Source organism: Protopterus annectens, chromosome 9.part0 (genome assembly GCF_019279795.1).
Source record: "Protopterus annectens isolate FY-2018-M chromosome 9.part0, PAN1.0, whole genome shotgun sequence".
Lineage (NCBI taxonomy): Eukaryota > Metazoa > Chordata > Ceratodontiformes > Protopteridae > Protopterus > Protopterus annectens.
Genome location: NC_056743.1, coordinates 986,004,998 through 986,028,878, shown reverse-complemented (window position 1 = coordinate 986,028,878; position 23,881 = coordinate 986,004,998). Strand labels below are relative to the sequence as shown.

The window sequence follows — 23,881 nt, the reverse complement described above, 5'->3', positions numbered from 1 at the left end:
CTGCTATTGCAGTTAGAATTAAATGGAATACCCCATATTCTGTCAACTAACCATGTTTACATTAACTGCTTAACACTGTGCCAAGAGGTTATGTTTTACCTGACAGCCCTGGAGTTAGTGAATCTTGACTTATGTAAAAGTTCTATTTCTCTGTCAGATAGTTTGTAGAAACAATACCTCGTGTTAGGTACCATAACATTTCCTATATGAATCATTTTGTATGTTTTCATGAGCTATAATAACTGGATAATGTTTGTTACACTCTTTCAGGTACAGTATCTTATTCTGGAAAAAAAATAATTTTATTCCATATTAGGTACTGGTATTATGCTCAACAGATATGTCTGGTATTCCCTCTGCTCTGTCACATACCATGCTTTGCTTCTAGACAATTGTTTGGTACTCCTTTAGGTACTTTATTTATGTGCCCTAGATGAAGCAAGAAGTATTGTGGCCTGTACTTGTGCAGTATGCCTTACTCTTTATGAAGTATTTGATACTTTTTCAGATGCTGGGTCATGTTTTAAAAGGACTAACTGCTTAGTGGTGTGTCTGGGGCAGCATACTGTGCTAGAATAAGTATTTAGTTTTCCTTTGCATACCTTCTTTTAATTGGATAATGTTTCTAGTACTCTGTCTGACAAGGTCAAACCTTACTTCTTGTGTCAGTTGATATATGGAGAGTACCTTGCACTGTGGCATGTAATGGCCATTTGGCAAGAATACAAAATTAGGTGGTGCATATTTGAGGTGGTGAGAGTTAGCTAAGATAGCTCCTGTGTGGGCATCCAACAAGAAGCAAAAGATAATAGTACATTTTCATCGTAAGGATTATCACTCAGGAAATAATAATACCACTAGGTTATAGTGAAAGGCAAACAGCAGTCTTCTATCTGTTTAGCGGTCAGACGTACATAAGGTACGTGGCTGTAGTCTTGTGCTGTGGCCATTAGAGGACAGTCCAGCTTTAAAAGAGGTTTTACTTCTCTTCTATCACATTTCTTTTTTTGGCCATTCTCCGATGAAGTACATCGAATGGCCATAGTCGGCCACAACATCGCACACACAACCAACCAAGGTGGGGAGCTAGCCCCCCCCCAACTATATATACCAACTCCGAGATCACACTACAGTGGGGACTAGGGCAAATTTAAAAGGTTTCCCTTCACTTACCTTATCCATAGCATTACTTCCTGGTTGTTAGCAAACTATGGCCATTTTTTTTTCAAAGTTACAATTGTTCGATAATTATCCTGTTTGCTGTTGTACGTTCATGATTTCGTGGTTCGGGTTTTTTGGTATTTGGTAGCCAAACATGGACCCATACTATTTAACCTCCTACCATGCTTATAAATCATGTATGGAGTCTACCAAGTACCATCTCGATGAGGAAGTCCTTCCTTAGGGGCACTGTCATTACCCTGCTTACAGGTAAAATCTGTTAATTTATTCATGACCTCACTGTTAACAGCCTTTTCCTACCTACAGTTAACCTATTAATCTCAAATAACTGGACACGGATTATTTAACACTTCTTTCATGACAGAGTGTATGAAAATAACCCATTAAATGGATACTGAATCAAACTGAAAAACGAGTTTAAAATTACAAATCCATTGTCATGTGGTATTTATTCAGTAAAACATGTTGAATGGCATCAAGTTTAGAAACATTAAATGTATTCAGTAAAATGGACTGCTATCTACCAGAAAACATATGGTTCCTTGTCTGGAGAACTCCTTTGATGTCAAGGGCATTTTTATCTTTATTATCTGAGGTATCCTTCTTCTTGATGTGTATAATTATTTCGAGTACGTATGATTTAAAATCAAAAGGTGCATACTCATTCATACTGCAGGTAATCCTATAGCAACTCTATACAGCTGTTGAAATTCTAGGTTAAACATACCAACTGCATTAATTATAAATAGCTTTTAAGACAGCATTTTGATTAGCATGGAGTCAGAGATTAAAAAATAAATAAAACATTTAAATGCTCTTTGTCATGAAACTCTAATTTTTTACAATCTTTGAGGAACGTTATTTCAAAAATGTAACAAATTAGCAGCTGTAATACAAAAAAGACACACGTGGTAGTGTGATTGGAATGCCAAGTCTAGAGTCCCTACCCTCTGTACTGTCTTAGAGTCATAGCTGTTCAACAGAAAAGTTACCTTTGTCATTGAACGCAAAATTATACCACCAAGTCTGATTCAAAGTAACTATCAGATGTTAGGACAACTGAGAAATGCACTATCTGTAAGCTTTCGTAGAGCACCATTAGTTAATTAACTCCTAGGTAGTTGCGGTTCAGGTTATGAACATTGCTAAGAGACATTAAAATACATTGCCTCCATGATGCAGGCCTCAGTTTACAGCAGTTTACAACATTGCTGAGTAGTTGGCTAACTGGAATCAGTATTGCCCACTGTCATTTCAAGTAGTCAAAATTACTTCTGTCTTCCCATTTAATCTCTCCAAATGAGCATGTTACAGTTACTTCACTTTTTCCTCAGTCAGGTTCCTGCTGTCATTCTTCTTCTAGTTCTGCATTGTACAAACATTTGTTTTATCCTTCTTCACTGCAACCAGTTCTTCACTCACATAGCCTCATGTCTACAGCTGATTGAACCAAGGAGAAAATATGCATCCCTGTTGGGAAAAAAAAATGCTTTAGAATTACTAGAAGTGATGGCTTGTACCATAAATATGTCATTGGAATTGTACTATTTCACCATGAAAAACTTCTCCAAAGCTAACTTTGGGCTTCTAAAAACAGAGATGGCTAACTTCATGGCACCTATGCAATTGGAGAATAGTTGCATGACTGCTGAATCATACACCAATGCACTGTACGAACACGTACAAAAATGCATGGATCTCGCCATACCCAATAGAACCAAAGCGCTCTCCCCCAAAAAAAGGAAGACAATCTGGTGGTCCTCTGCCATAAACAAGCTCTACAACAGAAGGAGGAAACTGATGCAGAATAAGGTGAAGTCCCAAGAATGGAAAAACTCCCTTATCAGCATCAACAAAAAGTTGAGATCCCTCATCAAATCCTCTAAAGCTAGCTATGAAAACGGAATTGCAGCAGATAGCAAAGACAACCACAAGGCCTTTTTTAGCTCTGTAAAGAATCTCCATGGTAATACCCAGATTTGCTCTGAGGTACTGCACAATGGCACCTCCTATACCGAGCCAACAGATATTGCCAATATACTGGCCGACAGATTCAGTGCAAACTTTACCCCTCTCTCCCCACCAAAGGACTAATCACAATACCACTAGATTGCCAGGCACCCAGTATTACTGCTGCACAGGTTAAAACAGCACTGTCCAAGACGAAGAATACAGCTTCTATGGGACCTGACAATATCCCTGGCTGTGTTCTACATGAACTACAGAGTGAACTGGCACCTCATCTGTGTGCCCTGTTCAATCACAGCCTTACCTCAGGCTTAGTCCCTACCGAATGGCACACTGCTACAGTCATCCCTCTCCACAAAGGAGGAGCGACTACAGACCCTGGGTACTATTGCCCCATTAGCCTGATGAGTCTGATATGCAAAGCTATGGAACGCATCATCATGGACCTAAGAAACAAGGATATAGGGAATCTCCAAACTCTGGATCCCACATAGTTTGGTTTTGTAAAGGGTAGATCATGCCTGCTCAGTCTGGTCGACTTCTTTGAGTCAGTCACCAGAGCTGTGGATGAAGGCAAGGTGGTTCATACAGCCTATCTTGATCTGGCCAATGCCTTTGATACCATTCCCCACTCAGGAATCATAGAAAAACTCACTAAGCTAGGCATCAACCCTTGTATTACTAGGTGAGTTGCAAACTGGCTCACAGATAGAACCCACAGTGTGCAAGTAGCTGACTCCAAGTCAGACTGCAGACCAGTCACGAGTGGAGTCCCACAGGGTTCGGTCCTGGGTCCTCTCCTGTTTGGTATCTACTTCTCTGAAGCCCAGGCCAAAATGAAGGGACTCTGGCTGACAAAGTTCGCAGACGATTGCAAGTTGGGAGCTTTTATTAACTCCCCAAGTGATGTTGACATCCTACAGAAAGGCCTCACTGAGACGAAAGAGTGGTGTCAGAACCATGGCCTTAAGCTCAATGCCAAAAAATGTGTCATCATCCCCTTTCCCTTTGGGAAAAATCTGGTTCCCATGAATTACCACATCGATGGTAGTCCACTGAACACAGAAGGTGTTATAAGAGATCTGGGAACACAGGTTGACAGCGACCTGTCTTTTGACCACCACATTGCCACTGTGGTCAGAAAGTCCTTCTATGTGGCACATCTCATTACTAAGAGTTTTTCATCCAGGAAGAAAGAGGTCATTGTCTCCCTCTACTCTTCCTCCATTAGGCCAATCATCAAGTACAATGCCCCATTTGGCATGTACCTCACTAGACACCTGCAACAACTGGAGAGGCCACAAAAGTACCTCACAAAGAGGATCCTAGGCCTTAAACACTTGTCCTATGTGGACAGACTCAAAAAACTCCCAACTATTCACTATCCCATATCTCCTACTTAGAGGCAATCTCTGTTTGACTTAGAAAGCCATGTCTGACCCAGCTCTATTAGAAATGCTCCATCTAAAGAAATCCCAATCCCTCCACACCACATGCTCCAGAGACCACAACCTCATTACCACAATCAACAAAACAAGCTGGAGGGACAGGTTCATAACCCAGAGACTGTCCATGCTATGGAATAGACTTCCCATACATGTCAAACAGAGAACCTCACTGGCCCTTTTCAAGAGAAATCTTGATGAGTGGATGGGAAATAGAAAATTCACCCAGGGGATCACTCCAGTGGCTCTACTCGACAGGTCGGGTGGCACGATGCCAGGGTAATCCTATAGGCTAGGCTTGTAAAGGCTCCAGGGCCATTAGCCTAGTACACACCTATGAATCTATATGCCACCAACAACAGCAAACTATAGGCCTCTTCAGTGTCATCTCTTAGAAGATCATTTCCATGGCATCATCATGATTGTCACAAAGTCCAAGCATTTACATTTTTCCTCACCTTCTGCAGTATCCTGCACAGGTGTGCGTTTCTTCTTTTTGCCTCATCCTGCAGTGTAATCAACTTCTGCTCAGTACATACACCGCTTGAGTACTTAGTTTGGTTAACTTATGTTGCACATCCGCCAGTCTTTGGTAATACAACATCACACATCCAACTGCTGTTTCAAAAAATCATAGTTATGCCCTAAAAACCTGAGCTGTTTGGCATTATGCTTTCTAAAGAACTTTTTGAGACAGTTTATTTTGGGTGTTTTTTTTTTTTTTTTTGAAAATGGAATACTAGCTATATTATTAAATGACAGCACACAGTGCCATCTTCAGGTAGAGATGTGAAATATGCACAGAAGCCGCAGATATGGAGGGCAAGTCTGTTTGTCTTTCACACTAGCTTTTATTCTTAAATATAGCAAATGATTGCCTGAATCTGAATAAAAGATGCATAAATGATAAAATTGCTTACAGAATAAAAATGCTTTTCTTCCCTTTTCAGTTAATGAAAATAAGATGTGTGATGCCCTCTGCTCTGATTCTGGATGTTGGGGACCTGGTCCTGACCAGTGCCTTTCTTGTAGGAACTACAGTAGAGATGGAGTTTGTGTAGATTCCTGTAACTTCTTTGATGGGTATGTATATGACAAGTGTTATGTATATGACAAGTGAACTTTAACTTGATATCCATAAGCTTGAGAAGTATTTTAACTGCTCATTAAATGGTCATCACTCATTGTTTTCCTATTCTTATGTGAGAAGCATATTCTCTTAGTTAGCATTGTAGCCGGGCAGCAAGCGTATGGGCAGACAAAGGCAGGAGCAGCATGTAATGAGGAAGGGTGGAAGTATCACTGCAAATTTTTGGAGATGATGCTGGGTAACCATAGCTATCTCCGAACTAAAGTAATTAATCCTGCTGTCAAATCTTCTTCACTAAATGTTGGGTTACCATGAGTGCCCTTCACAGTAAGACACCAGTCTCGTGATTTACAAGTCTTGTCATTGATGATCTAATATTGCTACTACTTTTTAGAAAGTTTGTGTCACAAAACTTCATTTTGATAAACCATCAAGTTCCTCTGGGTTGTGAGCTTTCTAATTTGGCATCTGGCTTGGGCGTGCGCCTTCCATGTCTTCCTCCTGAGAACTTTTGTAAGCTCATGTACATGTAGGGATGTTAATATGAGTCTGGAACTTGTGGTAAGAAGTTGTTTACCAAAATGTCATGCTCATATATCTGATGGGTGCCTCTCACACATCATATGCTGCACATCAGATGTAGAACCTAGCGACAGAGTCACATCAGGTTTGTGTTCTAAAATGCAACTTTGATAGCAAAATAGGTAAAGGTGAAGGGCCGCATGCTTGGAGAGTACATGTTATTAAGACCGAAAGCTGTCAGAGACCTGTGTGTGAATGGCAAAAGGTATATGAGAGAGAATGTAAGCTGACAAGTGCTTGCCTTTAAAATCCTAAGAGACTAGTTTAAAGGGAAATCTAGCAGGTGCTCACCGCATACCACATAAAATGTAATTTGCTGTGTCCAGAGGGAAAAACTATTTCAAGTCCAAGTCAGTGAAATTTTTTTTTCCTTTAGGGATTTCCGTGAGTTTGCCAGTGAACAGCAGTGTTTCCAGTGTCATTCTGAATGCCAGAAGATGGAAGAGGAGTTAACGTGCAACGGCTCAGTAAGAAACTAACCTTTTTATTTTTACCGAATAGTTTTTTTTATGTACAGTAACACAGAGTGCCATTGTGTTTTCATTACTTTGTAGTACACACAGTTTGTTAAACTGCTGGGGGTTGTTTCCAATTTGAAATAGTATACCTTAAAGAAAGTCTTTAATTATTCCCTTTTCCAGCTGTATATAGCTGTTCTTTCCATAAACGTCTTCCACCCAATTTACATTTTGCCAATGCAGTATATTTATAGGTTCATAGGTTGGTACTGGGCTATCTGCCCGAAGGCATATATTAGCCCAGCCACGTTGTGTGGTATTCACCGCCCCTTTAGTAGTTCCCTAGACCCTTGTACTAGCATCTAGTATCCTTGCCCCCTATCTAATAGTGCTGTTGGTGTGATCCCCGGTGTGAACTTTCTGTTACCCATCCACTCATCAAGGTTCCTCTTGAAGAGTGATAGTGAGGGGCTCTGTCTTATGTAGATCGGGACCCTGTTCCATAGTAAGGGAAGTCTCTGCAAAGGGAATATATCCCTCCAGCATGTTCTATTCATTGTTGTGTTGAGGTTTATATCCCTAGAGCGTGTAGCTCGAGTAGATTTGGTTTTGCTAAGATGGAGTATGTTCAACAATTCTGGGTTGGACATGGCTCTGTACGTTAGACAGAGATCGCCTCTGAGAAAGCGGTATGCAACAGAGAGCAGTCTTAGCTTTTTCAATCGTGCTGCATAGGGTAACTCTTTGAGGCCAGTAATCCTCTTGGTTAGGTACCTCTGTGGTCTCTCCAGCTGCTGGAGATGTCTAGCCAGGTACATTCCAATTGATGCATTGTACTCAATAATGGGTCTGATGAGGGAAGAGTAGAGGGGCACCATTACATCCTTAGATCTTGATGGGAACCCTTTTGTGATCAGATGGGTCACATAGAAGGCTTTTCTAACCACTTTGGCAATATGGTTATCAAAGGAAAGCTAACTATCTACTTGGGTCCCTAGATCCCTTATTTCTTCTTCAGATTTCAGGGGATTACCTCCTATGTTGTAGTTTGCGAGTACTCTGTTTTTTCCAAAGGGGATTACTACGCATTTTTTTGCATTTAGCTTGAGACCATGGGTTTGACACCATGCATCAGTCTCATTTAGGCCCTTCTGGAGGATCTCCATGTCGGCCGGAGACTCTATTATAGCACCCAGTTTGCAACCATCCACAAACTTAGTCAGCCACAGCCCTTCCGTGCTTGCCTGTACTTCTAAGAAGTATATGCCAAACAGGAGGGGCCCCAGAACAGAGCCCTGAGGCACACCACTCGTTACTGGTCTGGATTCGGACATAGATCCCGCTACTCTTACTTTATGGGATCTGTCTGAGAGCCAGTTTGCGATCCATCTTGTGACGTAAGGGTTTATGCCCAGGCTGGTGAGCTTATCAATAATACCTGAATGGGGAATGGTGTCAAATGCTTTAGCAAGTTCAAGGTAAGCCGTGTGTACCTCCTTTCCTTTATCTATAGCCTGAGTAACTGTCTCAAAAAAAATCCACCAGGTTCAGGAGGCATGATCTGCCCTTGACGAAGCCGAACTGTGTGGGGTCCAGCGACTGGAGGTTCCCAATCTCTCCATTTATGAGTTCCATAATGATTCGCTCCATAGCCTTACAGATCAGATTGGTCAGGCTTATTGGTCGGTAGTTCCCAGGGTCAGTTGTGGCCCCACCCTTGTGTAGCGGGACCACAGTTGCCGTGCGCCATTCTATGGGCACATATCCTGTGGAGAGGCTGAGACTGAACAGGGTATTAAAATGCTGGGTTAATTCCTTTCGGAGCTTGCATATGACACAGCCTGGGACACCATCTGGTCCCATGGAGGCAGTGTTTTTAACTTTAGATAGAGCCTTGTTAACCAATGTATCAGTAATAATTGGACTTACACAATCCCCTGGAATGGTAATAGGCCCTGTAGGTGGTGAAGGGGCGGAGAAATTTGCACTGAACCTGTCAGCCAAGATGTTGGAAATGTCAGAAGGCTCAGTGTATTTTGTTCCATTTTGTACTAGCTCAGAACAGACCTGAGCATTGCCATTTATGTTTTTGATGTAGCCATAGAAGGCCTTATGGTTATCCTTGGCATCCTTGGCAACTTTCTTTTCAAAATTAGCTTTAGTTGACTTGATGAGGGCCCTCAATTTCCTACTAATGCTGATTAGGGATGATTTTTCTACTTGAGATTTGGCCTTTTTTTGTATAAGTCTCCTCCTTTTATTGTAAAGTTTGCTTATGGCCGGGGTCCACCAGACTGGTTTGTTCTTGCTTGAGGAAGGAGTCTTGGTTTTATTTGGGATAGCATGGTCCATGCAATCCTGAAGATGCATATAGAGTGCCTTGGTGTAGGATTCCGCATCCTGGATATCATTATCCTTCTGCAAGGGAATAGTGAAGCTTTCCGCTCCGGATGGAAGTAGTTTGAAGTTTGCTTTGGAAAGGTTTTTGACTATGGTTTCTTTGACTGGGGGAGGTGGAGGGGTAAGGATGTTCAGGGTTATAAGTTTGTGGTCGGATCTGACCAAGGAGGGAGTGATAATGGGTGTGGTACAATGGGCGCCCATATTTGTGATGATTAAATCCAATATGTTGTCCCCTCTAGTGGGGGAACATACTAGTTGTTCAAGGGCATTTGAATTTAAATTCTATGAATCGCTGAGCATAGGAGTTGGAACATTGGTAGTTCGCCCAGTCTATACCAGGGTAGTTGAAATCACCCAAGATTATGGTGTTGGGTAGGACCTTTATATTTTCCAATGTCTCAAGGAATGCAGAGTGAGCATATTGGGACATGGTGGGCGATCTATAACCGGCTACAACTTGAAATGTGGTTTTGCCTGCTGATAGTTGCGCATGGATGATCTCTGGGGCATCATGCTGCGCTACTAACCTGGAGATATGGGTATCCTTGATGAATATGGATATACCTCCACCCATTGTACTGCGATCCGGTAACTGGTTTCTGAAATCCACTTGTAATATACTGGTGCACTACCCTTTCACATTCATCCTAGTGGTGACTATGACTCCTTTTCATTGCCTGCACAGAACCACCTTCCTAACCAGTGTTGTGTGTGCATGTGTGTCTGTGTGTGCTAAATCCCAGCTTCTTCCCATTGTAGGCCATAACATAGCTAACAAGAGACCACACCGTGGTATCCATTAACATGTTAGCAACACACTATAATCAGTGGGCAGTGTTCTACTTCTCTCTGACTCCAATGTTACATTGACACAAAAACTTTATACGTAACTACATACCAGCTTTTCTCTGTACAGATGTTCTTCATCTCACATTGCTGCAGTCCTTACACTTGGGTAGTCCGCTGTCCTCGGTCGGCCCGAATATCAAAGTATAAGGCTGACGTCGGTCAAGGCGCATTTGACTGACATCAGGACGTCAGGGTACAAATGCGCATGACCGACGTCATATCCTCAGTCTTTTTTGCCGCATGGTCCGATGCAGAAGCAGCGTTGCAAGTGCTGGTTGGCGTTCTGAAATTGTTCGATTTCGGAGTTTCAGACCGAGTCAAAGTTGGCTAAGTACCCCGTTGGGGAATATTTTAGTTTTTTCTTGCCTCAGTGGTTTACCGGATGTCAGAAAAAGTGAATAATTGTATTTCTTGTGTGAAACAGATACCGCATAGAGACTACCATACTTTGTGTATTCCTTGTTTAGGGCCTGAGCACGACGTTGTTGGGTGTCGCTGTTGTGCTAGATTCAATAAGCGCACTATTAAAAGAAGATTAGATTGTGCCAGATTAGTCTTCGGGAAGCGGTGCAATTATAAAATGCCGTTGGATGCTCCGACGCCCGCTTCTTCGAAGAAGCGCAAGGACAAAGCAGTTAAACCTAGGCTAGAGGAACTGTCAGTACCGGACGCCGGTTCTTTAGAGGTGTCGGTGGAGCCGGTGGTTCCACCGGAGGTTTCTTTGGGATCCCAGGGAGAGACTTTGTTATTGCAGGATGTGGCCTCTCAGGAGGCAGGCCAGGCTGATGGGGCTTCTCAGGTTACTATACTCCCCTCCCTGCCTAGGGTGGTTAGGTCCTCTCCTTCTGTTTCCAAGGCTTCTCCCAGGGGCAGGCCAGGTTTAGCTTCAGTTGGTGTTACCCCTAGCTCTTCAGGAACTGTGCCCAAGAAGCATATGCTTAAAATGGCAGAAGATTTGATTACATTGATTAGGGGTTCTATGCCCCCTCCTGATAAGAGACCTAGGGTGGAGCCTGAGCTAGGGAGTTTTGAGCAGGCTTCAGATATTTCAGAGTCTTCGGCTGAAGACTTGCAGGAGTACTCTCCTTATTCTGATTCTGATGTGGATGATTCTACTCCTTCTGCTTCTCCTCCTGAGGATTTTTCTTTTCAGAAACTCTTCATTCCATGAGGGAGCATTTTAAGTGGGAAGGTCAGGACTTCTCTGATTCCAGGAAAAGGCTTAGGGAATTTTGTTTTACCCCAGCATAGGCCTTTGGCTATACCTCCTGTTTTGGATGTAGTGGAAGATGTTTTACAGAGGCTTCTCTTAATCCTGATTCTTTGCCTCCTGCTCCTGTTAAACCGGATAGGTATTACAGGGTGCCTGAAGCTCATAAGTATCTTTTAAGAGTCCTAGGGCAGACCCAGAAACTGTTAGCCAGGGGCCTAAAGGTGTTAAGGCTTCTGTTGTAAAGAATCCGGTTCCTGCAGACAAAGAGGCCAGGGCCTTGGATAGATGGGGTAAGAAAGTTTATACTTCTTCCACTCTTGCTATGAGGGCTTTGAATTGCCAGTTCCACATGTTGAAATACCAAAACTATCTCCTTTCACAATTGAAGTCTAAGGTTGATGCTCTGGCAGAAGGTATTGATTGTAAAGAGTTGCAAGATTTAGTACATGTTTCTGAACAGGTGGGTAAGCATTCTTTGCAATGTGGTTTTGATGCTGTACAGGCCTCGTCTAGGGTGGCTGCCACTGGGTCAGTTCTTCGCAGGCACGCCTGGCTGAGGGATCAAAATTTATCTGAACATGTTAAAACAAGGATTTTAGATGCTCCTTTACAATCTGACGTGTTGTTTGGTCCTCCTGTTGAGGCAGTTTTAAAGAAAATGGAAGACAAGGCTAAGTCTATGCAGACTGTTAAAGATTTTTTGCAGGTCCAGCCTCCAAAGTTTAGTAGAAATTGGCCTACTAAGGGGTGGACGTATCCTTCTTATGATTCCCAGTCTAGGGGTAGATCTAGACGTGGTAGGGGTAGAGCTCAGGGCTCTTTCAGGCCTAGAACAGGGAGTTCTCCTGCACAGTCTTCGGGTGAGGGCAGGGGTCAGTCCTTTCGTAAACAGACCCAATGACCTACCTTTTCAGCTGCCAGAGCCTTCTCGTCTGGCAGCACCTTTGGGAGGAAGGTTGGCACTTTTCAAAGAAAATTGGAGTTTAATTACCCAAGACAAATGGGTATTGGATATCATACACCACGGTTACAGGTTTTATTTCCATACCTTGCCTCCTTTCAAAGGCATGCCAGACGTTCCTCCTCAACAAAGAATAGAGGCTCACAAGCAAGTTTCTCTGTTACTCCAAATAGGGGCCATACAGCCGGTCCCTATGCCAGAAGTGGGCCTAGGATTTTATTCTCGCCTGTTCCTAGTACCAAAGAAGGGGAACACGTGGAGACCAATTTTGGATTTATCTACCCTCAACACTTATCTGGACATTCCCAAGTTTAAAATGTTGACGTTACAGCAGCTTTTACCTCTGCTGGGCAAAGATCATTGGATGGTAACTTTGGACCTCAAGGAGGCTTACCTTCATGTTCCTATCAGACTAAGTTGCAGGAAGTATCTGCGTTTTCGAGCTGGGACTTCTCACTATCAGTTCTCTGCATTGCCCTTTGGCTTATCTACTGCGCCCAGAGTGTTCACGAAAGTTCTGGCTCCAGTGATAGCCTTTTTCAGGCTAAAAGGAATACAGATCTATCCTTATTTGGACGACTGCCTGATTCTGGCTCAAGGAAGGGAAGAGCTTCTTCATCATTTGGAATATGTGATAGCAGTGCTAAGATGCCTGGGGTATTCTGTGAACGAAATAAAGTCCAGTCTAGTACCCTCTCAGGACATGTGCTTTCTGGGTGTGAGACTGAATACAGCATCCCAGATGGCCTTTTTAACCCCGGACAAACAAAAGAGTCTATCCCTTTACTTCCATCAACTATCTCATCAGTCCGGGCTGACTGCAAGGACAGTCCTTCAAGCCTTAGGGTTCATGGCATCTTGTATTCTGGTGCTTCCCAATGCCAAACTGCATATGAGGAAGCTGCAATGGTATCTCAAAATGTATGGACACAGCACTGCCAGGATCTGGACACTGTCATTCAAATAATACCTTGCATTCAAAAGGAATTTTTGTGGTGGGCTCAGGAATGTCACCTAAACAAGGGACTCTCTGTGACCCGGCCAGAGGCGAGTCAGATTTTAACGACAGATGCCTCAGACAAAGCTTGGGGAGCTCATCTAAATGGAAAGTGGATACAAGACAAGTGGCCTGCCAGACTACTACATCTACATATCAACCTGAAGGAGATGTTAGCAGTCCAGTTTGCATTAATAGCTTTCAAGGATTTACTTCTTCCAGGGCAGGTGTTGATTCTAACAGACAACACAACTGTCATGTGGTACATCAACAAGCAAGGGGAACATTCTTATCCTCTATGCAGGCAAGCAATGATTTTGTGGGAGACTGCTCTCAGTTTACAGCTCAATCTTCAGGCAAGGTTTCTGCCAGGAGCACAGAACTCCTTAGCAGATGTGTTGAGCAGACGAATTATGGATCCCCACGAGTGGAAATTGGATCCTCATGTATTTCAGAAATTGACAGTGTCATGGGGAACTCCAGACATAGATCTGTTCGCTTCTCCACTAAACCATCAGCTGCCAAAGTTTTGCACAAAAGGTTTCATCCCACAGCTTGGAAAGTGGATGCTCTTTCTTTCAATTGGAGCAATCTTCATGTGTATGCCTTTCCACCTCTGCCTCTCCTCCCAAAGGTACTTCTAAAGGTCAGACAGGACAAGCCAAGGATGATTTTAATAGCTCCAGATTGGCCTCGACAGCACTGGTACCCATTACTGAGAAGTCTGGTGCGGAAGCCTCCATGGCCTTTGCCTTGATTCCACACCTGTTGTCACAGGAGGACAGCCATTTGCTCAATGTCAAACTTCACTCTCTTCACCTAACAGCCTGGCATATTCTGTTTTGAACCATAGAGGGTCTCAACTTCCACAACAAGTTTTGAATGTGATTTTGGAAGCTAGAAGGCCTAGTACAAGGAAAGTGTACGCAGATAAATGGAAGAGATTTTTATTTTGGAGTGCAGCAAAAGATTTTGATGTTTCTGGGCCTAATTTGAGTGTGGCTCTTCAATATCTTACTGAGTTACTGGACAAAGGTTTGTCTTTCTCTTCTGTTAAGGTTCATGCTGCAGCAATTTCGGCTCACTATGATTGTGACCCACCATTGTTTTCTCATCCTTTGTTCAAGCAATTTCTTAGAGGGGCAAAGAATATAAGACCCCCACGAAGAGCTCCTACTCCTGCTTGGGATCTCAATTTTGTGTTGGAGAAACTCACTCTACAAACTTTTGAGCCTGCAGCTACTTCTGAGTTGAAATATTTATCATGGAAGACTGCTTTTTTGTTGGCAATTACCTCTGCAAGAAGGGTTTCTGAATTGCAGGCCCTTATGGCGGTTGAGCCTTTTTTAATTTTCCATAAGGATAGGGTATCTTTACGTACTAATCCTTCCTTTATGCCTAAAGTGGTTTCTAGTGTGGCTTTAAACCAAACTATTCATTTGCCTACTTTTTATGCAAATCCCCAAAATAAAGGGGAAAAGATTTTGCACACTTTAGATGTACACAGGCAGTTGTGATATTATTTGGACAGAATTAAAGGGTTCAGGCAGTCCCAACAGTTATTTGTTTCTTTTGCTTTGAGTTCTCAGGGCAAGCCTGTGTCAAAACAAACTATTTCTAAGTGGATTGGGTTTTGCATTGCTTTCTGTTATTCCCATCATGGCAAGGAGATTCCAGACGGGATTAGGCCTCATTCCACTAGAGCTACTGCCACTTCGACAGCTTTTTTAAGGGGGGTGGCTACCAAGGATATTTTGGAGGCAGCTACTTGGAGTTCAGTGCATACTTTCTCTAGGCATTATCACCTGCCACTTTACTCTAAATCCAGGGCTGGTTTTGCCACTGCTGTTTTGCAGGGCATTTTGGCAGCTCCTGCTTCCTTATAGTTTGGCCATCCTCCCATACCTCTGCTTTGGGATTCTACCCAAGTGTAAGGACTGCAGCAATGTGAGATGAATAACATAGTACAGTTTTGTACCTACCATAAATGTAGATGTTCGAAGATCCACATTGCTGCAGTCCAATTTACCCTCCCTCCTTCCCCTCTGTAGTTAGAGGTGGTTGTGTTGTACATATTGTGTATATAGTGTTTATTTTGTACATATAATTAGGGCAAGGGTGCTTGGATGTTTGTTTGCTGTCTTTTGGGTTTGACCTTTATTTTTAGGGTCTTCTGACATCTGGGGCAAGAAAAGACTGAGGATATGACGTCGGTCATGCGCATTTGTACCCTGACGTCCTGATGTCAGTCAAATGCGCCTTGACCGACGTCAGCCTTATACTTTGATATTCGGGCCGACCGAGGACAGCGGACTACCCAAGTGTAAGGACTGCAGCAATGTGGATCTTCGAACATCTACATTTATGGTAGGTACAAAACTGTACTTTTTCCTTTTACTGCCACCCTGTGCTTTAGTTGATCAGCTTCTCATCCACCTCTGGGCACCATCTCCCCACTAGCCTTCTGGAAAATACAATCTTGATGGCTTGAGGATGTGAATCTCTCTCTCTTTCTGTGTGTGTGTGTGTGTATATATATATATATATATATATATATATATATATATATATATATATATATATATATTTTTTTTTCCTGCCTTTCTACCACATTCAGTCAACCATCAGCTCTCCTCCTATCAACTATCTGGCCCATTTGCCATTTGTTACTCTTTGGCAACCACTGCTAAGAGTGGTGCTAAAAGAGGAGAGACCATCATCCTCTGCACTGGTGGATTTTGAGTGCTCCCTCTTATGGTGGTGCCACGATTTCTGTAGGCATCTGGGCCTGTCAGGTAAATGTTGCCACCTCTGTGGTAATGTGCGAGTCTTGAGGCATATTACCATAGAGGTGGTGATATGTTTGTCTTGAGGTCTATCCCACCAGGATTTGCAGTGTACACTAGGAGGCCACAGAATGCCTCCACTGTAGCATGTCACCTCCTCTGTGATCATAACTTATCCTGGCCTTATCTGCACTCTGCATTGTTTTATGGTCTATATCAGCAACATGGCAGTGACAGCAAAACTCTTCCCCAGCACACAACCCTTAGCCCTCCCCCGAAAGAGGCAAGCAGGCATATCCCCTTTATTCTTCTCCCATCTCTTATCAGCACCTCCAGTACCAGGGCTGTTAATCAAACCCCTGTTGCCTGGGTCATAGGGCTCCTTCCTTTTGTGCCACAGAGCAGACCTAATATGAATAACATGGCGAGGCCACATACAAGAAGTGTGCAGCACTTCCCTTTGAGAGGAGTACTCAGCTCCAGTTATTATTATTATTATTTACCTGTGGCTATTTTCCTTTCCTGTTGCATGTCTCCTCCCTGTAATTATTTGTTATCTGAAGTTTGAACTTGTCATCTGGACTGTAACTTACAGTGTTATTCTGAGAAACCTGAGAACTATGAAACTGTATCAAGTTTGATATACTGTTCATCCATGCAGTTATTACAAAATGCATTATTGCAGGAAAAATAAACAGCCATTTTAACAAACAGTTTATTATATAACCTCTTTTGCAGTGGAACAGCATGCAGTGTTTTTAGATATTGTACAATTCCTGCACTTGGCTGTAGGTTGCCAGAAAGATTTCCTTCCATCCCCGCCTAAACTGCAATACTTGTATGGTGTAACTCCCTCCCCAAGTTCAGCTGTTCATATTGAAGTGAATGCTAGAATTCTGAACTATCCACCTATCTTTGTGGTCAGCTGTTATTCTTCAAATTTTAAACCCCTGTCCTCCCTTAACATTCATGCCCCTACCCCCATCTGGACTGCAGGTGAACAAGGTCATTAGTATAATGCACAATGTTCTGATAATGGCTTTTCACGCAACATATTTTTTAAGTTACAGTGTTCATAAGTAAAAGGATCGCATGCAGTGACATAGTCAGCAACCTTTCTTATAGTACAGTGTGAAATATCTGTTTACATTAAGCAGATACAGATTTAAATCCCATGTCATCCTTCTTATTCGTATTGTAAGATGTTCAGCAAGTCACACTTACTGATTGTAACATATCGTTAGAAAAAACATGTTTATTTACCATTTGTTAGCTATATAAGTATACTGCCCTATGGACCCTTTTCATAGACATTTCAGTGCTTGCAGCAAAAGTATTCAGCAGCAGTTTTATGCAATATCATAACATGAGTAGAATATACAAAGATACAATGAACAAGCACTCTAGCAAGGATAAATCAAGAATAACAGTTAGACATGGAGTGCATATTTTCTAGTCCTAATATTAGCTTCCTAATACAGGTGCACATATGAAACATGGGGTTATATTAGAAAGGCAGCACTACTGATAGTTACAAAGCCTAGTTAATGTCTCAGTTTTGTTACCAAAATAATGCAAACCAGCATTTTTGTGTAATGCAGTAATTCCTTCTGTCCTGCTCTTGATTATTATTTTAGGTTTGAGTTTCTTCTCTGCTTTTTTCCATTTTTACTGTGCAGCGTACCAGTTACAACTCATGTTATAACCTGCTGGGTCTTAGGAGTTGAAAGGTCCCAGTAGAAGCCACAACTTTTCACCAGTGGATGCAAAGAAGAAATAAAGGCTACCTGTTTATAAGTTTGCTGTAATCTAATGTGCACCCAACACCGTCAGTATTTGACAATAGAAAGAGCAAGAAAAGAGAAAAAATGTATATGTACAAACATACACACACACACACACAAACACACGCAGGGGCTCTACTAAATTTAGTTGACAGACAACCTCAGCACATGCAAAAAGCAAAAGAAAATTAAGAGAGTAAAACACCATTTTTTTCAGGGGAGCAAGCCTTCCTGCACCACCCATGTGGGGGGGGGGGCTGCACTTCCTGCACCCCCTGTTAGATATACTAACTCTGACATCGCATTGGGAAAGGGCATTTTTCCTAACCCCAAGAATTATTCCATCTCGCACACCTGTCGGCCATCTGTGTAGTCAAACAAAGTTTGTCAACTAAACAGAGGTTAGCCATACATGGATTTGATTAAATTCGACTATATGTTTTATGTGTTTGTGTATATCTATATGCATACATACATATATATATATATATATATATATATATATATATATATATATCTGGGTCCCCTTCACATGGTCGACATTTCAGAATGTCGAAGACCATATGGCTGAGACCATATGACTGACATTCGAAATGTCGACCATACGGAACCGGCATCTCCGTACAGTGTGGAATGGAAAGATTTTCATCTTCCACACTGTAGTGCGATAAACTTTCAAGACCGGAAAAATAAACTAGCGAAAACCACCGCAAATTCAAAAGCCAAGAACTCGACTCAGGCCAGTCCAAAACGTAAAAAAGCATGAAAAAAAAACAAATTTTATTAAGCCACTGTAAAAGCTTTTCGTTAATACCTTGCACTAACTTCTTCAGACAAGCAAAACATTCACACCATTACAAGTGAGTTTAAATACCAGCATTGAAACACTTAACCACGCCCCTTGCTCTCCCTTTAACTCCTTAAAGGTACAGATCACAGCTAACTAAGGTGCATTTGCAATTCTCTATTAACATAATAAAAAATTCATACACCGAGATTGTAATAATAACAGGCTTTAAACTAAAAGAAAAAAGCCCAATATTTTGATTATTAAACCATACAAAGTAGATAAATATGTAAAATATATAAAATAACATAAAAATAACGATGTTCAACCTGCAGCATAAATACTAATAATGGTAGCGCAACGCTTCCTAATCAAAAATGACCTATGCATACATTGTATCTTGCCTGCTTTCAAGTAAAATAACTAATATAATAAATATAATAATTAATGCAATAATTAATGCACACTGTCCTAAGCATCTAAATAACTAGAACAGCTACCCAAGAAAAATAATATAATATTAATCATATCTCACTAAATGATAAAAATAATAAAAATATAGAAATGTAAAATGTAACATGTAACATATAATATAACATAACATATAATATGACATAACATAAATTTAGACTACTCAGTATAGGTTTAATACTGTCATTAAATAAAACTGGTCTAAAAATTAGCATATCTTGACCTAAAATTACTCAATAATAAAATGTGAATCAATAATATATATTGTAAAATAACGATCATGATGTATAATCATAACAATAACTGATAACTATTAACCCTCCACCACTCTCGACTAATAAAGAGTTATGAAACCATTAATTTGTCGACTCTCATTTTTCATTTTTTGACTCTCATTTTGAAAAATTGTGAAAATAAACAACTCGTCACCTCTTCAAACTTTTAAGTTTTAAAAAATAACTAATGGATAATGAGCTGTTAAGACCAGGGGGGCGATATGCTTCCAATCTTAATTGCCAAAGAAGCTCTTTACATTCTAATCTATATGTCTCAGGTCCATAAGAATTGGTATTATACAGTTGATCTATAACCATAAATGTAAACTCATGCTTTGGGTTGTTCTGAATGTGCATAGCCAAAGCATTGTCCATTTTCATTCTTCTTATGGCATACAAATGCTCATACATTCTTTCCTGGAGTTTCCTCTTAGTCTTGCCAATATAAAAACTGGGGCATGATGAACATTGAGCAAGGTATACCACTTGGGTACTGGAACAAGTGAAATGTCCTCTGATGAGGAATTTCCTGTTCTTAACTGTAAAGGCTGTACCTGGCTGGACAAATCTGCAATACTTGCACATATTACATTTATACATCCCTGATATTGGTGTTACTGAATTTTGCGTAGATTCCAGAATATTTTTGATGTTAGGGCCCCTTCTGTATGTTATCAATGGGGCTTTATCAAAAATTGGACCTCCAAGTAACTCGGGGGATAGTAATCGCCAGTTCCTCTTAATTATAGTAACTATGTCATTAGCATCTGTATTAAAAGTTAAAATAAAATTGGACCTGGACATGTTTCCCTGAAAATCAGGGCATACAGTTGGTGGTGAATGACTCAATTCAGAAACAACATGACTCAAGATAGTAGAAAAATAGCCATTAGCTCTCTTGGTCTTAACTTCGAAACACAACTCATCAATCAAGGTTTCTGGATAACCTCAATCCAGAAATAAATTGGCTATGAAATCACACTCTTCCAAAAATTCACTATCCCTTGACACCATCCTAGCTGCTCTTACAAGCTGTCCTTTGACTATAGCCTTTTTCTGGTGAAATGGATGGTCACTATCATAATGTAGATAGGAATTAGAGAAAGTTGATTTCTGATGGATTCTGGCTCCAAACTGACCTAGACTTCTGTCTTTATAAAGTTCCACATCCAAATAGGATATCTTCTCCATGTCTATTGTACAAGTAAATTTCAAAAAGTCAGACGAATTATTGAAGCCGATCACTAGGTCTTGGGCTTCTTCCAGTGAGCCATTAAACAAGATAAAAATGTCGTCCAAGAATCTTACGTACAGAACGACTTTCTCTTGAATAATATTGATGGGAAAGACAAACGTTCTTTCCCAATGAGTCATGACCAAATTAGCTACACTGGCACCACACGGAGACCCCATAGGCACACCAATCAACTGATGGAACCATCTGTTATTGAATGTGAAATAGTTACATGTCAAGGTAATATTCAACAATTCGCTCACCATAGATATTTCTTTGGGTGGAGCTTGGTAATAAATCATCTCCAATTGAATCCATTCAAGTGCTACCTCATGGGGAATTGAAGAATATAAATCAATGACATCAGTGGTCAGAAAATAGGCATTTCCTTCAAAGGTAGCTTGTCCAACTTTTTCCAAAAAGGACCAAGAATCTCTGGCTATGTGTGGTACCTGTGATACATATTGTTTGAGGATGGTGTCTACTACCTTCGCTGCTGCATAGGTAATACTACCCCTCGCGTTCACTAATTGGCGCATAGGGGTATCACCAATACTTTTGTGAATCTTAGGATTCCCAAATAATGCTGGTATGCGTGGTGAGGGTACTGAAATAAAATTGTAAATGTCCATGTCCAAAGACCCACTAATGAACATGTCTTCAAAGTATGACCGCACACGGTTCATACTAATATTCAATTCATTCTTAGATACTTCTCTATAAGTCTCTGTAGAAAGTATCACTAAAAGTCTATCTATATATTCATCCTGTTCCATAGCTACTAATCCACCTCCTTTATCAGGTTTCATTATTCTGATAGAAGAAGAACTGAGAGCTTCCAATGAGTCCAATATCAATCTTGGAAATGTTAAAGTGGGTCTGTCATTTACACTTAAGCAAATTCCTAATGTCCACATCACACATGTGTTCAAACACTCCCAAACAAGGGGCCAAAGGTGGATTATATGTACTTAGAATGTGATACATAGGCCTTGGTTGGACCGTCTCTCCCAATAAAAGGGCCAAATTCAACTTTCTCACAAAAAAGTTTGAGGTCTAGGATTGATTTATCAATACTAGCACGTCTAGAAGGTATAAAAGTTAAGCCCTTGGCTAAAATGTCAACAAGGGATTGGGAGAAAACAAAATTTGAATAATTATATATTTTGAAGTCCTTCCCTGTGTTATATATCACTTTAAAGAGTTTATTTGATCGGGAATTAGAAATTCTAACATCTTCCATCAGTTCTTCCTCAATTTGTATTTGTTTCTCGTCATTCTGCTCGATGTTTGTTGAGGAGATGAGGCTTGTGTTTGAAAAGTTACCCCGACCAACCCTGTATCAAATTGACTTAAATTATCAATATTATCTCCCTGCTCTCCTGCTCCATTCACTCCTTCTAGACTCAGTCTCTCTTGGTTGGCCCCCTTGTTCTGTTCCATAACTGATGTTATATCGCCCTCTCCACAGGGCTTCATTGGATGTTTCGGTGGATTAGGGTTAATTTTCAGAAAATTACCCTGAGACTTAGGAGGTTTTGGATATGCTACACCATCCTTATAAGCCTTAATGTCTCTTTGTAATTTTTTGACTTTAGTTGAGGTAATCTTTGTTATATGGTGGTCAATACTAGTATATGACCTTTCATATTCTCTATTCATTCTCTATTCATATTTCATATTGCACCTTAGTTAGCTGTGATCTGTACCCTTAAGGAGTTAAAGGGAGAGCAAGGGGCGTGGTTAAGTGTTTCAATGCTGGTATTTAAACTCACTTGTAATGGTGTGAATGTTTTGCTTGTCTGAAGAAGTTAGTGCAAGGTACTAACGAAAAGCTTTTACAGTGGCTTAATAAAATTTGTTGTTTTTCATGTTTTTTACATTTTGGACTGGCCTGAGTCGAGTTCTTGGCTTTTGAATTTGCAGTGGTTTTCGCTACACTGTAGTGCGATCTCAGAGTTGGTATATTTAAGTTCAGGGGGGTGGAGGGGGGCGGAGCGTGAAAGTACGTTTTTGTTGTGTATTTTTTTTTTTTTTATCCCATGGTCGACATTTTGAGTGTCGATCATATGGTTTCGGCCATATGGTCTTCGACATTCTGAAATGTCGACCATGTAAAATAGATCCATACATATATATATATATATATATATATATATATAAAATAAGAAAACTCCCAGCTGTCAACACCTATTTTGCTGGCATACTTTGGTTGACAAAAAGGATAGGCATAAGGTGTGTAAGACTGGCAATCCTTTGGGTTGGTGACTATATCCCTTCCCTGGGGATTGTGCAGTCTCAGAGTTAGTATATATAATTAGCAGGGAGCATGAGGAACACAGCTGCCCATGGAGGTGGGCTCAGAGAATTACAAAAAAACACTGTTTTAATCTTGGCATGGTCCAAAGTTATGCTTAGAGCATGTGCAGTAACATAGCAACATTGTGGATGTTGATCCTTATATGTTGACATTTGCAATGTCGACATTTGGGAGTTTTGTCAGATTTAAAGATGAAGTGCATAGATGCAAAATGGAATATTTCTTTGTTATTGACTTTGTTTACCAGGGAAATCTAACTGGGGAATAATATAATGCCCATTTTCAATGGAGGCCTGGGGAGAAAAGCTCCAGAGAGTTAAATAACATCAAATAAAACATTAGTACAAATGTAATAAAAAAAAGCATATGTACATACAGTTTGATAGTGGAATACGTAGGATACAATAAAGCATGAGGAGACACCAGTGATGTAAAATAAAAATAAATTAAAAAAATGTTGTTTAAATATTACAGTCGGTATATACAAAAGTATATGAAGCATAGTCTACAATGCTAGGAAATAAAAAGATACAAGTCCACCCTAAGAGTGGGGAGAGTCCAGGTACTGAAAGGCATAGATAGTATGATGAGAGGTCAGGTTAGTAAGGATGTCAAGTATTTGCTAATATAGATCATACAGGTGAGGTGCATGGGCACAGACATGAGTTAGGGAGGAATTGTTTAAGAGAGTTGTTAAGTACATGGAGGCTAGATATGGCTCTGATTGAATTAGGGATAGAGTTCCATAGTTTGGATATGCAATGTGAGCATAAACTCACACTGCAAATACAATTAAAATATTCAGTTTCAGTCTTTGTATGATCTGTATAGTTGGTTATGCACAGAATGGGTCTTTGTAAACATTGGAGGCATGATTTTTTTGTAGACAATTTACTTTTAAAAAGGTAAGTACATACCTTCAGCATTCCCATGTCGTCCAGAATCTGCTTACCACAAGTTACAATCAAAGGCAATATATCGATGCATTTGGGGTGTATTAATAACTGGCATAATTGTAAAAATATATTTAATTTTTAATTAACAATAATCATATGAATAAGGGACAACGTGAATGA

At 40.8% G+C, this 23,881-nt stretch overlaps 1 protein-coding gene across 1 annotated transcript in view; it reads left to right on the top strand.

Moving 5' to 3' along the window:
* ERBB3 (erb-b2 receptor tyrosine kinase 3) overlaps positions 1-23,881 on the top strand; it is a 708,562-nt gene that overhangs the window by 503,878 nt on the left and 180,803 nt on the right. Inside the window, exons 13-14 of the mRNA XM_044083747.1 lie at positions 5,546-5,678; positions 6,644-6,734. Of these exons, the coding sequence (XP_043939682.1) occupies positions 5,546-5,678; positions 6,644-6,734 (224 nt within the window). The remainder of the gene's footprint in view (positions 1-5,545; positions 5,679-6,643; positions 6,735-23,881) is intronic.